This window comes from Zootoca vivipara, chromosome 11, assembly GCF_965207765.1.
Source record: "Zootoca vivipara chromosome 11, rZooViv2.hap1.1, whole genome shotgun sequence".
In the NCBI taxonomy this organism is placed as follows: Eukaryota; Metazoa; Chordata; class Lepidosauria; order Squamata; family Lacertidae; genus Zootoca; species Zootoca vivipara.
Window position 1 is genome coordinate 24331899 of NC_142594.1, and position 16145 is coordinate 24348043.

The following is a 16145-nucleotide window of genomic DNA, read 5'->3' on the forward strand; positions in this document are numbered from 1 at the left end:
CCTAAGGGCCATCTAGTTCAACCCCCCTGCAGTGCAAGAATCACAGCCAAAAAATCCCAGGCAGATGGCCATCCAACTTCTGTTTTAAAAAATCCCATGAGGGAGAGTTTACTATCTTCTGAGGTACTTTGTTCCACTGTCTTAACATCTCCTACAGTCAGAAAGTTCTTCTCTTCCTAATGTTTAGTCAGAATCTCATTTCTTGTAATTTAAATGCATTGGTTTGAGTCCTACCCTCTGGAGCAGTGGAAACAAGCTTGCTCCATCTTATGTGTGACAGCCCTCCAGTTTTGCTATGTTCAGGCTAAACATAGCCTTATTATTTCAACCTCAGACACTGGGTTGTTCATTCATGGGTTGGACATCTTTGGCGACACTGCAGAGGAAAAATGCTGCATTTGCATAATCAATAAGCGTTATCTTCAATAAAGTCCTCATTTCCACATACCTACAATAATAGTACAGACAGTTGAACATTGACAAACCTTAGGCATGTCTGGGAGCCAGAGACTGCAACTATGAAGCTACAGAAACATAGAAGGTGCTATTATTATTATTCTTACAAACCTAGCTTTCCTGGCAAGAGGGGGGTGGTGATATACCTGTTTGTTAGTTATGGCATGGAGAAAACACTATACTTCCAAAAGAGTCCTGCCTACTTGTGAGGAAGCCATTCCTATGGTAAGGAATGTACCAACCAATAAGCCACTGTTTAGTTTTCCATTAGAATGTGTTTGACGTAGTATAGGGGGCACTCCTATGTGTTCATCCTTTGCACACACAGAGAAAGAAGATCAATAATTGTTTTACCAGCGTCCAACATTTCAAAAGCTCACTGGGTCAGCCCTTCAGTCTACATCAGTGGCTAAGCAAAAGCTTGGAAGGTAAGGAAGATTCGATCAGACCCCTGTTGTCTTGGCAGTGGCAGAAAAAGAAGTTTACAGGGTTGACGTGAGTGAAGCCCAGTGCCCTAATGGGGGATGCAGAGCACTGCTCCCCAGTCAGTGTATTAACAATTTGTTGAACAGAGATGGGGCTCAAAAAATCCACCCTGCCTTCCCCCCAAAAATAAAAGGGGTAACTCGCTGAGGAACCAGTTGTCAGAATCTGCTAAGATTTTGATAAGGTCTGAATAGGTACATGCCATACCTATCCACCACTTTGGTGATGACCTCTGGCTGCTGGCTTGCCAACAGGCACGATTCCCTTAAGTCTAGTGTTCCCAGCATGGTGTCTTCAGACACACCCCTTAGCACTCAACAAGGCCCTCTGCTCCTGGTTTCAGTTTGTAATGGGGGGTGGGTGGGAATGCCTTTTTGAAGTGGGGTGTTTCCTGTCTCTGTTTCCTGTTTTATTTTTGGAGTGATGTAGGTGATTTGCCAGTTGTTTGTGAGAGGATCTAAGCATAAACCATTTGGGATATTTCTTTATGCCCCACATGACAGCTTCCTAAATTTCCAAAAGTGACCCTGGGCCTAAAAAGGTTGAGGACCTTACTATGTCTGGACTCCTACTTGACATCCAATAAAGATTGATATGTCAGTACATTTAACTCCATGATACTTGTTCTTTCAGTTCCCAGAAAAGTCCAGGATGCAGAAGTTAAGAGTTGGTGTACGTAGCCAGATGGCAGTTCTAGCGAGTCAGACTATTTATTTCCTTTATTTATGCCTGAAGAGTGCCCAATTAAGCAGAAAGATGGCAAGAGGAAGCTGTGTCAACTTTGTAGTGCACTTAAGAGAATGAATTATGAAATATCTGGTCCAAGCTTCACCTCAGCTGTGGATTTGCTGAGTGGCTTTGGACAAGTAGCTGTTTCTTTGCTTCAGCTGCCCACCTATAGCCTTACGGGGCTTTTCTAAGGATTACTATGATAATGCATTTTGATTTAAGTTGTATTTAGAAAAAGTACTACATCAAGAGGGACCCAGGTGGCGCTGTGGGTTAAACCACTGAGCCTAGGGCTTGCTGATCAGAAGGTCGGCAATTTGAATCCCTGTGACGGGGTGAGCTCCCGTTGCTTGGTCCCAGCTCCTGCCAACCTAGCAGTTCGAAAGCACATAAAAATGCAAGTAGATAAATAGGAACCGCTACAGCGGGAAGGTAAACGGCGTTTCCATGTGCTGCTCTGGTTTGCCAGATGTGGCTTTGTCATGCTGGCCACATGACCTGGAAGCTGTACACCGGCTCCCTCGGCCAATAATGCGAGATGAGCGCGCAACCCCAGAGTCGGTCACGACTAGACCTAATGGTCAGGGGTCCCTTTACCTTTACCTTACTACATCAAGAGACCTAATGAGGAAGCAAGACAAAGATGAAATACTTATTTGGTTCAGTGGTACTTAATCCCAAAAGTGTAGAGATTTGCAGTCTTAAGTATTATTAATTCACTCTTAACTGCTAATGTCTGTTAGGTAGGCTTGTTACTTATATAACAGAAATATCAATTATCAAAGTACATACACTACAGGCACTTCTTTCCAACATGCAGCAGCCGCCCAAACAAAACCCACTGCTGTCTTTTAAGACTATCATCTTACCCCTTTGGGAAAACAAAAGCAGTCTTCCATCATGCTGTTATTGTGGCTATCAGAAAAGGAAACATCAGCCAGGCTCCCTTCCATTGTTCCTACATTTAACTTCTGAGAGCCTGTTACCACCCTCCATCTGTCATTGTTCAGACTACCTGAGGGATGTGGGGAAGCAGCCCCCCCAGAATTGAAGCAATTTGTACAAGGGAGCGTAATGATGGTCTAACTCTAACCAGTACCTGAATGGGAGTGTTGTTTCAAATCTCAGTAGCAGCAGCATGGCTGGTTTGGAAAACCATGAAGGGGTGGATAGGTGGTCTGCAAACTGGAATGTGCAGAGGAGAAGCAACATAAGGTAATTTAAACAAATTGCTACTTTTTTTTACTATTTCTTTTGTTGATGTACTTTTCCATTGCTATTATTTTATGACAGGTAAGCTGCCTTAGGATGTGAAAATGCCGAAAAGTGGAATATAAATCAAAGGCACAAAATTGAGTGTGAGCAATGTGATATACCAGTATGTGGTTTGTTAAACACACAACACACACTCTCAAATTTAATCTTCCCCAAATAAAAGCAAACATAAAAATATTAGAGCCTTTACAGTTTGAAATGGATCTGGTCATCTGGTCTCCAGCATTCATTTTAACCATTAGTTCAAAAAATATAGGGAGCCCATCCCCTTGAAAATCAACCCACTGAAGATTCTGTATGTTCACTGGCCTGAGAATGTAAAATGTCTGTTGTGAAGAATGGAATAGAGTATATTGGAAGAAGCACTCTGTACTGCACTGTTCTGACGCTGACAGAAGCACCTTTTGTTGCAGTTCCCATTGGTAACATTCAGACTGGCTGATGCATATAAATTACATCTCATGTTTAACATTTTCTAGCTCACTTTTGGAATGAACAAATGTTGAAAACATTTTGATCTACTAAAAGTAATGAACATTTGTAGCAAATCTGATATGAAAATAGTATTAACCCATAATACAGATGCAGTGCAATGAAGTAGTTTTTAATAATTTATTTGGTTTATTCTACATAAGGCCCCAGGGTGGGTTACAACAGTACAGTATAAAATATTAAATATTAAAATCAGTTAAAGCAGCAATAAAACAGATTGTCTTTTACTGTAAACCCATACAAATTGTTTTTGTTTTCTAAAAAATATATTAAATAGACTTCTTTTTAAAAAAATATTCATTGTATAATTTAGCTGTATATTCTTGATCCATAATTTTCAAGTAAAATATTCAGTGAATACTGAAATGGTGTGGTGCTGACTCCCTATTAAAATTGGCTGTGAGTCTTGGGAGTAAAAATGCATACACAAATTTAATAAATATATTAAATATCATAAATAACTGCAAATAGCATATTCCCAATTAAAGAAACAACATAGTGAGTTCTCAAAAAGGAGAACAACATTAGCCTCTGCTTCAACTGCAGATGTTTTGAGAACTGATGTGCCCAATTTTTAAAAGGCACTAGAACTACTGGCCCCTCATAAGACACGAAGAGCCCTTGTAGTTTTCTGCATAAATAAAGTAAAATCTTGAAGTATGAAGTGTTTGATAATTGTAACAGCCCAGCCTCTGTGTTCTCGAAGCTTAGCAGCAAGAATTTTCTGAGCAGCTGGATCCGGCAAGGTCACAGTTTCAGGATTGTTCATCTGTTAAGGGGAGGAAATAATAAAAGTTGCTGGTTACGATGCTGTTTTTTATCAGATAAATGGATTTTACTCATCTTCGGGCAAGATGCTAGTTAGAAATATTTACAGATTGCAGAACCCTTTGTAACATGCAGTGCAATATGTTTAGGTTATCTAGGAGTTCTCTAAGAAGAGGGATTGATTGTGAATCCACTCTGGGAACTGTAGTTGTCCAAGGGGAATAGGAGTCTCCTAACAACTCTTAGCACCTTTAACAAGCTACAGTTCCCAGGTGTCTTGGGGGTAAGCCATGACTGTGGAGGTTTTCTATAATCAAGTGGTAGATGAATTTTATTAAATAAATAAATTATAATGCTTGTAAGCACATAATACCGATCACTCAAAGGAACAGTTATGCATACACTCTTCTCATCCAGAACCCAAAATATTATTGGATAGTTTCTCAGTATTCTCTATCTTAAACCAAATCATTCACACAGCCAACTTTTGTAAGGAGCAGGTTCTGCATTATATGGCCTCGTTTGAGCCCCTAACCCTTTTTCTGATATAGGAATTATTTTGGGTAACGGTAGCAACTCACTGTTTCAAAAGCTAAGGACCTACTTAAATTGTATTTTAAAATACATCTATAGGACTTTACACATAGACGGGTCCTAATTCTACATGGAGGAGGAAATTGAAAAGTCTTTTTCTCTCTCTCTTTGTCTATCAACCCTAATACGTAGTCCTCCCTCCTTATTAATAAGGCTTATTGTTACAGCTGTCATAAGCATAACTAACAATGGTTTTTTAGGTTATGTATTTGTTTGTTTTTCCATTGTAAACCACCCTGTGATCCTCAAATGAAGGGTGGTATAGAAATTAAATAAATTAAATAAAAAGAAGTAAAACACCAAATGGGGAAAAATGTTTCCATTTAGTGCCTATAGTGTTATATGTCCTTAACCAGAGTGCATTGTGTGTTGTCTTCCAGAACTTCATAATCTTCTCACTCCATCTCTTTATCTCCCAGAACATTTATGTAGGATTAAATGTAATAGAATTTACCATTGATCTCAAGGTATTTGCCAGGTGCTCTGTGCTTGGCCGAAAAGTTTCTGCAGTCTCAACAGAAGCCTCTTCTAAATATTCAAAGAAGATCCCGAAAGCATAAAGACCACTTGAAAGTCTTCCTAGACATGTTTCCTAAGACAGGAAAATAAAGAAAAAGTTGTTTATGAGTCAGAAATATTAACACTCATTACATTCCTTAACAAATATTTTATGGTGCAATAAAACTGTATAACAGGGTAAGCAGTGAGATTGAACAAAATATTACAAACAGCTTTGGCAATAATATGGCATAGCTGCCAAGTTTTCCCTTTTCTCGCGAGGAAGCCTATTCAGCATAAGGGAAAATCCCTTTAAAAAAGGGATAACTTGGCAGCTATGAATAATATGGTTGACTATATACACCAACCATTAATAATTCCTACTTAATTCTTGCTTTCATGTTACACAAATGCACAATCTTTATCTTTCCAGACTATAAGCGCTGTTGCTTATGTACTGGTAGCTAACATCAGCAGGCTTAGGGAAACCTCAACATTTGCAAACATATTAAAAATGCTTGGTTCTAAAAAGGGAAACTCCAAAAAGAGCACAATGAGGTCTGAGCATGTTCAGTAACCATAGAATGAATGCTCCTTGACTGTTGTGGGTGGGATGGAGTGGTAGGAATCCTGAACAGCAGAATTCAACCAGCATTTTGTTGTTGGTCCTAATGGTTACGTATGAATAAACTTGCCTTTTCAAATCCAGTGTCAAAGCATTTATCTTCTTGAGTGATCTTTGGAAGGTTGAGATTATTGAGGGCCAGTTCCATCTTGCCTTGACAGGCAGCCTCCTTCTTACATAACTAGTAAAACACAACAAGGTTTAATCAGACTTTTCCCTGATGACCACTTTAATATTATATTCCAGACCATCCGTATACCCCATGGAAGATGTAAACCCCTCTCTCCATCACTGACATTCATTAGGTGGTCCGAAATTGCTTTTCCTGTGGTCTTCTGACCCCCGCAGCTATCCCTAATCTGAAGATGCAGTAGTATTAGCAAGGCTAGGTCAATTTCAAATTGTAATTGTAATGTATACTGAAAAAAAGGGATTTTGAATGTAAATTTGCAACTGTAACTCCCACTATTTAAACATTTCCTATAAAAACTGACTCAAGTGTGCCCCTGTACTGTATTTTGAACTTCCCTGCAAAATATTGGTATCCTGGCTAAATATGTTTAGCCAAGGTACCAAATTTCCCAGCCCCGGAAAGAAAACAAAAAACAAGACTTCGAATCTCAAATCATATATTTTTTCAATAAATCTTAACTTCTTTGGTGAATATTAATAGTGTATTAAGTAATAAGTGAATAAGGAAAGAGAGAACAGGAACATATTGTGCACTACTCTATTTTTATACAGTATATAGAAAAGCACATACTGCTACTAAAGCAAATGTGTATTCCTAAAGAGTGACCAATAGAAGAAGATGCTGAATGATTCTCCTATAAATACCCAGCACTTTGCCATCACTCAAACTCTGCCTATCAGCCCATACCTAACCATGTCGCCTCAGAAGCAACTCCCAGGTAAATGGCACACAAAAGTGCTAGCTTGGCCCTGCAACTGTGGGTGCCCAGGGCCGTGGGTGCCATGCAGTGTGCATGGCCCTGGCACCGAAATTTATGGTTGCCTGGACCCTTCATGGGGAATTTTGTGGGTGCTCAGGCAACCAGGGCCCCAGGGAGCTGGCGGCACCTATGGGAGCACATAGGACTGTAACTTAAATTTGTATATATATAAGGAATGTAGGGTTTAGACTAGAGGGTTACTGTATGGAGCCTCTGAAAGTATTAGTGTGCGTGCATGTGCATTTTTTTAAAAAAAAATACTTTAAACAGATTTATGACACAGTAAAATGTCTCAGTGGTGTTCAGAAAACCAAAAATATAAAGAATGCACAAAAGAATAACAGTTGAAATAACAGTAGAATGCCAGAAGATATTTTTAAAAATCTGTTCAGAAAAGTCTTGAATAAATGAAAGGGTCATAATCACACTGAAAGAGTAGATTGTTGGAGGAAAGGTATAATAGGCAGATGAGATAGCAGTACTAACTGCACCTTCTGGACCAAACTCAAGGGCAGCCCCATATAGGATGCATTGCAGTAGTCAGTTCTTGAGATTTTCCCTGCCCAGGAATGGCCATAGCTGGCCGATCAGCTGAAACTGGTAGAAGGCACTCTTAGCCACAAGTGACAAAAGTAGCTCTACAAATTCGTTCCTTCAAGGAAGCACAACCCTGGTCCAGAACAGGTAATGGATGACCAATTTACTGACATGGCAACTGCCTATCCACATGGTTTACCTGTTGCTTTATCATCCTTTGCATTGTGACATACTTTATATGCACAAGCTGTGTTTTAAATATAGTTGTTAAATGCTTCCTCTGTGCATACTGGCCTTTCCTGGTTTTGCTCTGAAGGTTTCTGCTCTACATTTCGGTATCCTCACAGTGTTGGATGGGCGTACAAATCCCCACTCAGCTATGAAGCCCAGCAGGAGATCTCTAATCACTTCTAGGCCTAGCTTACTTCACAGGGTTATTATGGGGCATAGGAACCAGCTCCTAAGGGCTGAGGTTCCTTTGCACCAACCCCCCCAAATATTTGAGGTGGCTGCTTCCCATAGTTGATAGGCATTGCCATTCAAACGGTTTGAGAACCTTGTAGCTCACCTTCAGCCCCTTGGAAGAAAGGTAGGATATAAACGTAATTTTAAAATCCTTTAAAAATTCTTGGGAGCACTTCAAACAAAATTCTTATCGGACACTTAAGTTGTTGGGAGTTACCAAATAATAATAATGATGATAATAATAATAATAATAATAATAATTAAAAGCACCGCTCAGTCCTGTATACTGCCTTTCCTGGGTTCCTGTATGCTTTTTGGCCTGCTAGAATACACTTCACTGCTGCTGTTCGTTTGCAATAAAATGCTTTTCTTATCTCAACTGTCCTTCTGCAAAGAGATCTGTCTCCAGCTGGCATCCTGGCGCAAGGCGTTGTTGCGTTGCGAGGCCCTGTTAGCCCTTGAACCATTGGAAAGATGAACTCCCTTCTCCAGACTTAGGAGCAGAAGGAACTACCGCACTAAGCTTGAAAAGGCGCAACACCCCAGCTAAGAGAGGGAAACGAGATGCCCAAGTCCCCGCCCCAAGAAAGGACGCGTGCTCATTTCTCCTGGCGCTCTGCGCGCTCGCTCTCACCTCTCGAGTCAACCCGGCCGCTCTTCCCTGCAGCCAACGCGCCAGGTCCACGCACTTCTGCAGCTGGAGGCGCTCGGGTGGCACTGTCCTGGCCGAGGAATCGTCGCTGAATTCGGATTCCCCGGAGGAATCCCCGACAGGCATAGCCTCTGCCCTCAGGAGCAGCAGTAGGAGAGCGACGGCAGCCCCAAAAACGCCTGATGGGAGAAAAACGAGGAAGTTAGGCAAGGAGGTTCCCCGGCTGCAGCTGCGCGCCAGGCTGCCCGGCCAAGTTAGAGACGCTCCCTTGCAGAACGGGAGGAGCCCGCAAAGTTGGCTGCCAACTCACATCCCAGCGGAGCCTGCATGGTCTTCTCTTCTTAGGCTTGACCCTCTTTGCTGCCTCGAAAAGCTTTGTAGCTTTGGGGGCTGTAGAGCTGAATGAGTTGTAGGGCATTTCTGAACCTATTTATTGGATGGGTCTGACTGCACTTGGGGAAATCCAACCTTGAGTAAAGAACTACCGCGTTTTTTTGTGGTGGTTTCTTTCTTTCTTTCTTTTTTAAAGTAGTATAATGAACCATGGGGGCATCTGCTGGGAAATACTGGAGTAAGGCGTGAGGTCACAGGGAACTCAAGGTGCCTTTTAGCCTACTTGGATTAATATTCTTGTGAACCCCTTACAGACTTTACAGTGACGCATGTGCAAGGGAGACTGATGACCCCTCTTTCATCTCCTTTGTGTGTGTGTTGGAGCCAAAAATAAGATCTCATGAAGGAGTGAGAATAGTAATTTGAGATAATAAACAAAAAGCAATTCAGCCTTTTCTTTGGAAAAGCTCTGTTATGGAACAATCCTGACTATGATGGAATCGTAGTCCAAACTGCATCCAAACTGTTCCACAGCAGCGGGGAGTGATCACACCCAACAGTTCCTATGACTGTGCACACATGTCATGTATGGTAAGGATGCGTGGCAAAGCACACGGCACAATGCAAAAAGCAGGTGGGACTGGGAGCCTTTGTTGCAAGCACAGAAAGGGCTGCCCTGCAGTACGGAGAACAAAGTAATGGTACACGGCACATGCACAGTCCATTGGGGACTCGCCCCAGGTGCAGTGATAGCTCCATCAGTATTTGATCAATGCCTTGGCCACCTATGAGGCCCAGGGCATCTTATGTGAGTGCCATGATGCTTGAGAGTTCGCATGACTCCCAAGACCCTGTAGGCTTCCAGCCTCCTGCACCTGCTAGAGAGCTGGGTCACAGGCCACCAGTGGCTCCTGGGGAGATTTATTTGGATGGATGGGATAGAGCTGTCTAGGGCCTGCGGGTCATTCTGCTCTCCTCCATTGATAATACAAATTACTAATAAGTATGCAGAGATAGCAGTCCCTTCTCCTTCTGACACACCTCTCCACCCAGCACTTCTCAGCCACCAGGCTCTTGTCCAGGGTCCAAGAAAGCTCATAAATCCACCCCGAAAAAAAGTCTTAGTAAACAGAGTTCCTGGAATATGTCAACATCACTCTGGTCTGTCGCTGTACATAAGGCTTGCTTTTATGATCAGTCGCCAAGGTTGAGGGAGCCTCTGCAGGCTGCTCTTCTCGGTTATCCTGGGATCCTATTTGTTCACATGCTTAAAGTGTGAATCAGGCTGAAGGGAGTAGAAAGAAGGTCATATGCTGCCCTTCTGTGAATCAAGGATAAATGGCTGAAGCACACTCAGTTTTCTTTCTGTAGATGGAGGTCTCTGAATCTCAGTGGCTTAAGAAATCTCTCTGTGTTTTTTTTTTTAAGATTCAATTTTTTATTCATACAAAACAAAAACAATTTTGGGGTGTAATAAAGGGCATTCTAGTATTTCTGCTTCCAGCTAGCATTCTGTAACATTTCTCTGTCCAATATATAGCAGTCCCATCCCAGACCACAGCATCCCTGAAAGCTATGAGGTTTCCATCTTGTAGCCGTGTTTTTCTAATTCAGCTCTTAGCTGATTGGAGAAATCATCTTCCACATTGTCATCGTCCCAATTGTCTTCCCACACATGTGCATCTTCATCTAAACCAGCCCAGTCTTCGGCTGGGAACTCCTCGAACTCGTCGTCCTCCTCCAAGAGCCCCAAGTCGACGGGCTGTTTCTTCTCCGACATCATCGGCCTTGCGCCGCTCTAGAGCCCACCAGCGACTCCCACTCTATTGCTTCCCGCTGGGCAAGAAATCTCTGTTAAGACATTTTAAGGATGTGTTCACCGCAAAATGCTATAAGAGTGGTTAAAACAAACAGCAATGAACATCAAACAGAAATTTTTTAAAAAAACCAAAGGAATTTCTCCAATATGCTTATTATCTAAACTTTAGATAATAAGCATATTGGTTTTTTAATTTTATTTTTCTGTTTGATGTTAAGCATTTTTCACAGCAAGTGCCATGTCAGCTTGCTTGCAGATGATTAGAGTTTTGGTAAAATGCTTAGGGGTAACACATCACTGACTTTATATATTGTTAGATACAGATAGAGAAAAGTGATTTCTTGCACCATCTTATTGCAGAAAGAAGCACTCTGGTTTAATGCCCATGACCTGCTCCATGTACACATACAGAAAGTCATGGAATCACACATGTTGCACTAGGCTAGTAGATAGTTCACCAACCATCATGACTACCTCTATCCAGGTTATTTCTGTGTAACGCAACAGGAGTTTTTTGGCTGTTGCATGGCAAAATCTTTGGTTCCTCACTGCTTTGTTGCCACACAATACAAACTAGTTGGGAAATGTTAATGGAAGAATCTGTTCTTCTCCCTTCTACTCCCCCTTTTTTGCATTCAGCTGAAGCTATTTTTTAAAACGACATCTTCAGGCCTCCTAGATAGTATATATCGTACTAACTTGACATTTGCCCAAAGTACTGTACCACACAGATTGCCTGTGACGTACTGGGGAAATCTCTGGGTGCATTGCAAAACCCTTAGTCAGTGCAGCTTTTCATATTTTTATGCTTACTTCCTGGAGAAAAAATGGTATGTCATGTTGCCGTTTGTAGGACATAATCATGTTTTTCTATGTGGAAAGTATTCAAATCAAGCCTTCTGTTCTTATGAAAAAGCGGAACAGTAAACAAAACAAAAAAAGCCAACAGAGTTATAAAACTTCTTCTGCATTATATATTGGAATTGCCACAAAATCACTGCCAAGGATTAAAAATTGACAGTGTCCCTTAAAAAAAAATCTTTATATGATAAATTGCCTTGAACAATCTTATCAAATCCTACACAGGAAAATGGGATGGCAATGCTAGTGGCATTGTGATCTCTTTCTACTCTTAAGTCACAAATGTTGGGTACACACATGGCATAGTTGCCATGAGACAGCACAGCCAGGAGCCCCACAAAGCCACAAATGTGAAGAGGCACTATTTGCGTGATCGAATGTAATCGCAGCGGTAGATATTACTGCTTCAATTACTTGCTCCAATTACTGCAATGAAGGCAGTTCTTATTTAAAAGGATGGCATTTCATACGACTTTTTGCTTTTGTTTCTAATTAATTGTTTTCATGGCGGTTATATTATTGATAGTTGCTTTGGTCTGCCAGGAAAGACAGTTGGAAATCAGTCAGATCATTTAAAGAGTGCTTTTGGCACGGAATTATAGCACATATTGCTTTTGAGGAACAGACCTCAAAAGCAATCTAGTCCAACCCTGTGTGCAGAGAATCCCAGTGGGTAGAGCTGAGAGAGATTCACACACACACACACACACACACACACACACACACAAACACACACAAACACACACCAGCTTCATCCAACCAGGCCTCTGTAATACAAACCAGGCCAGCTTGCTCAACCAGGATTAAGTCCTGGATAGCTGTGGTTTTACCATTCACTGGCCTGCTGTTGACAATCATAGAATTGTAGAGTTGGAAGGGACCCTGAGGATCATCTAGCCCAGAGGTAGTCAACCTTTTTATACCTACCGCCCACTAATGCATCTTCCTTGATGGTAAAATTTCCTTACCACCCACCAGTGCTTGATGGAAGGAGGATTCAGCTTGTGCCGGCCCGTAGAACCTCCTACTGCCCACCTAGAATCCTGAAACGCCCACTAGTGGATGGTAGGGACCAGGTTGACAACCCCCGATCTAGCCCAAGGTATGGGGCCAACCAACACCCTGTTGTGGATCAATTCTATGATTGTCCACAGCAGGCCACTGAATGATAAAACCACAGCTATCCAGGACTTAATCCTGGTTCTTTGATGATAGTAGAACTCTCTCTACCCTCTATAGCTCCCTCTGCCTCTACAACTCTGATGGCTTCTCCCTGGGTCTCATCACCTCCTCAATACCTATGAAAAAACATCCCTCCTTCCTGCACCTGTACTAATAAAAATAAAATGCAGATTTGAGTTTAGGTGCAGGCAGGTGAGGGCAGGGGGACAAGTCTTCACCCACCCACCCCTGCAGAGCATTATAAATGTAGACTTCCAACTTAAGGTTGTCTCCCACCCACCACCACACTCCCCATGGGACCCCATTGCACACAAATCATGTTTTTTGGGGGGGGGTCAGTATTGAGGAAAACATTGAATCAGGGCTCTAATGTTGAATTCTAATGGTGTGCCCTCTGCAGCTGCTTCAAAGGGCACTTCCAGACTGCTGCTATTTAAAGGCAGGATTCAATCATACACTGGCAAATTCAACTGTCTGTCACAATTATAGTTGATTAGAGGGTCTTGTGCAAAAAGTCTGCTCCCCAAAAATATTGGATTTATTGCAATAAGGAAAGTGAAGGGGAGATGCAGGTGAAACCACGGGGTGACATTTGCTTGGCACTCTGCTCAAACAAATCAAGAAGAATGCTCAATAAACACACTGCCTGGAAGTGACCTTACTGTCTTCTTACATTTTCTAGTCTTCAGTAGAAAGTAAATTAAAAAACGTTTAGTTTCTTGGTTGTTGCTTCAAGTGCCCAGCCTAAAAATAGCCTAAGAATTGCCATTGATGCTTGTTTTGCGGAAGTTCAGATTTTCTCTCTTTCCTGATAGTAGTTCTGAAAATGATTTCCCCCGAAGGAAGGAGGAGTCATTGGCCCATTCAAAAAATAATAATGAAAGAGATACAAAACTGTGATGATGAAAGGTGAAAGAAAACAGCCTGAGTTTCTCTGGACTGAGTTTTGTTTTTTGTATCAGTGATCCAGATTAAGAGGTGGGGGGAGTCCTTCTCAGACTTAATGCTGGTCCACACTTCTGCTTGTCCTGGAAAGCACAAGTCCAAGTGGTCTTGCCTTTGTCCCACCACTTTCCCCTGGAAAAACCTGCTCAGCTCATTAGGACTAAGTTGGAACAAATGGCAATCTGCAGAGAAACCAGGAGCCACTTCCTCTTTAGTCCCACAGAGCTCTGTGAACCTTCTCCAATTAAAAGGGCCATAGGAAATGATTTTTGAGGTTCTTGCCCAATCCCAGCTCTCTTGCCATCCTGCAACCCTTTTCATTTACAGGGCTTGTTGGGCAAACATGGAAAAGAAAGAAAGGCAGCAATGCTCATCAACTTCGTGGGAACCCGGCTTCCTTAAATATTTTATTGGCGGAGGTGAAGGGACCTGGGCCCCTAGAAGCTGGTGCCATAGCTGCCAAGTCTCCTGTTGAAAAATGCGGGATCAGCAGTGGCACGGCACCGGAAGTTGCTTCTATGCATGTCTGGACATGCGTAGAAGCAACTTCTGGTGCCGGCGCTGCCCGATTTCCGGTGCCCAGATATGGGCAGAGCGGCACCGGAAGTCACTTCTACGCATGTCATGCGTAGAAGCGACTTCCAGTGCTACTCTGTCCGATTTCTGGTGCCCAGACATGGGCAGAGCGGCACCCGAAATGGAGCCTCCCTGGCAGGTAGGAAATCCAGGGGATTTCCGGGATTTTTTTTCTATTCGGGATAACAGTGGGAAATGGATTAAAATCCGGGGGTTTCCCGCGAAAAATGGGAGACTTGGCAGCTATGGCTGGTGCCTATGCCATCTTCAGAGGCAGCCCTAGGTATAACACGTTGCAGTTTCCATAGCACAGACAACAGCAGTTACCGGCAGGCTATCCCTGCCCAGGCAGGGGCACAGCTGGAGCACCAGCCAAAGCTGACGGAAGACCCTCTGTGCCACCTGAGCCTTGAGCCACAGCAATGGACCCAGAAGTAACCCCAAGCCATATACCCTCTCCTTCAGATAACCCCACCTAGAGCAAGCAACCTCCCATCCATCTGGTCTAGGGAACCACCCACTAACAGTGCCTCAGTCTTATCTGGATTGAGCTACAGTTTGTTGGCTGTCATCCAGTCCATTACTGAGGCAAGACAACAGTCCAGCACATCACTGCCTCACCTGCAGATGTAAAGGAGAAGCAGAGCTGAGTGTCATCAGCATATTGTTGGCAATGTACTCCAAAACTCCAGATGACCCCACTCAGCCGTTTCATATAGATGTTAAACAGCATGGGGAATAAAATCGAACCCTGAGGAAACTCCACATTGAAGGCTGCCAGGGGGAGCGCTCCACAAACATCAACCTATGGAAATGACCATCCAAGTAGGACTGGAATCACTGCAAAGAGGTGCCACCCACCCTTAACTAGGACAACTGCTCCATAAGGATACCACAGTTGATGGCATCAAAAGCTGCTGAGATGTCTAGGAGAATTAACAAGGACACATTCTCCCTGTCTCTCTTCCAACAGAAGTCCTCTGTTGGATGACCAAAACAATTTTCAGTGCAAAAACCAGGCCTAAACCCTGACTGAAATGTATCTAGAAAATCAGTTTCCTCCAAGAGCATGAGGATCCAGAATGCAAGTGGTTGTCCTGACTGATCCAAGCACCTTGTCCACATCCTTGAGCCTTACTAAATTTCAACCTTATGGCCACTGTGTGTGTGGGGGGGGGGTATTGTTTTTGTTTGTTATCGTGGCATGTATTTTTGTTTTTTTATATTTTAAACTGCCCTGTGATCCTTGGATGAAAGGCGGTATAGAAATTTAATAAATAAGAAATAACAACTGAAACTCATGGAATATAACAGGACTATAATCTACTATGGTGATTAATCAAATCCTGTTTATACTCATGCGAAAGTAAGTCCCCCTGAACACTGAACTTAACACAATGAGGCCTGCTTCCAATTAACCGTGTAAAGGGTTGAATAATATTTTGTAAGGGCAAGTGAGGCAGCCACTGAAGGCACAAGTTTTACAGTTAGCTGTCCTGAAGATTTGTATATTTTATTTAAGAGATCTGAATAGAGCTGATGTGCCATGGATGCAAGCTTCTTATTTATGCTCCAGAGTTATTAAAGAAACAGAAACCACACCCAAGAATAAAAATCCATTATAAATATGTGATCTTCTCTCATCTTTGAGGATCTGTCCTGGGCCACTAAAATGCCTAATGGACTTTTGACTTTTCTCTGCTACAAAATAGCCTGCTGAAACTGAGAATCTCACACCGACTAAACCATCCACCCACATCTGGCGCAATGTTAAACTTCCTCACAATGCTTAAAGTTATGAAATTCCAAAAAAAACAAACAAAACAAAACTCCTTTTTCAAATCCACTACCAAATTTATTACATAAGTCAGAATTTCAAGTCCTGGCCTCTTTCAAAAC

The 16145-nt window shown here is 42.4% G+C and overlaps 2 protein-coding genes across 2 annotated transcripts; both read right to left on the reverse strand.

The window, feature by feature from the left end:
- Positions 1–3544: 3544 nt before the first annotated feature.
- Positions 3545–8895, reverse strand: IL6 (interleukin 6). Its single transcript, XM_035130306.3, has 4 exons — positions 8513–8895; positions 5994–6104; positions 5255–5392; positions 3545–4207 (listed from the first exon to the last, which is right to left on the reverse strand). Exons 1-4 carry the CDS (start codon positions 8654–8656, stop codon positions 4040–4042), a joined length of 561 nt encoding a protein of 186 aa, XP_034986197.3. The 5' UTR covers positions 8657–8895; the 3' UTR covers positions 3545–4039.
- A 1382-nt stretch (positions 8896–10277) lies between these two features.
- On the reverse strand, positions 10278–10703 carry SEM1 (SEM1 26S proteasome subunit). The gene has a single exon (XM_035129816.3). The coding sequence runs from the start codon at positions 10644–10646 to the stop codon at positions 10437–10439; it is 210 nt and encodes a 69-aa protein (XP_034985707.1). The 5' UTR covers positions 10647–10703; the 3' UTR covers positions 10278–10436.
- Positions 10704–16145: the final 5442 nt, after the last annotated feature.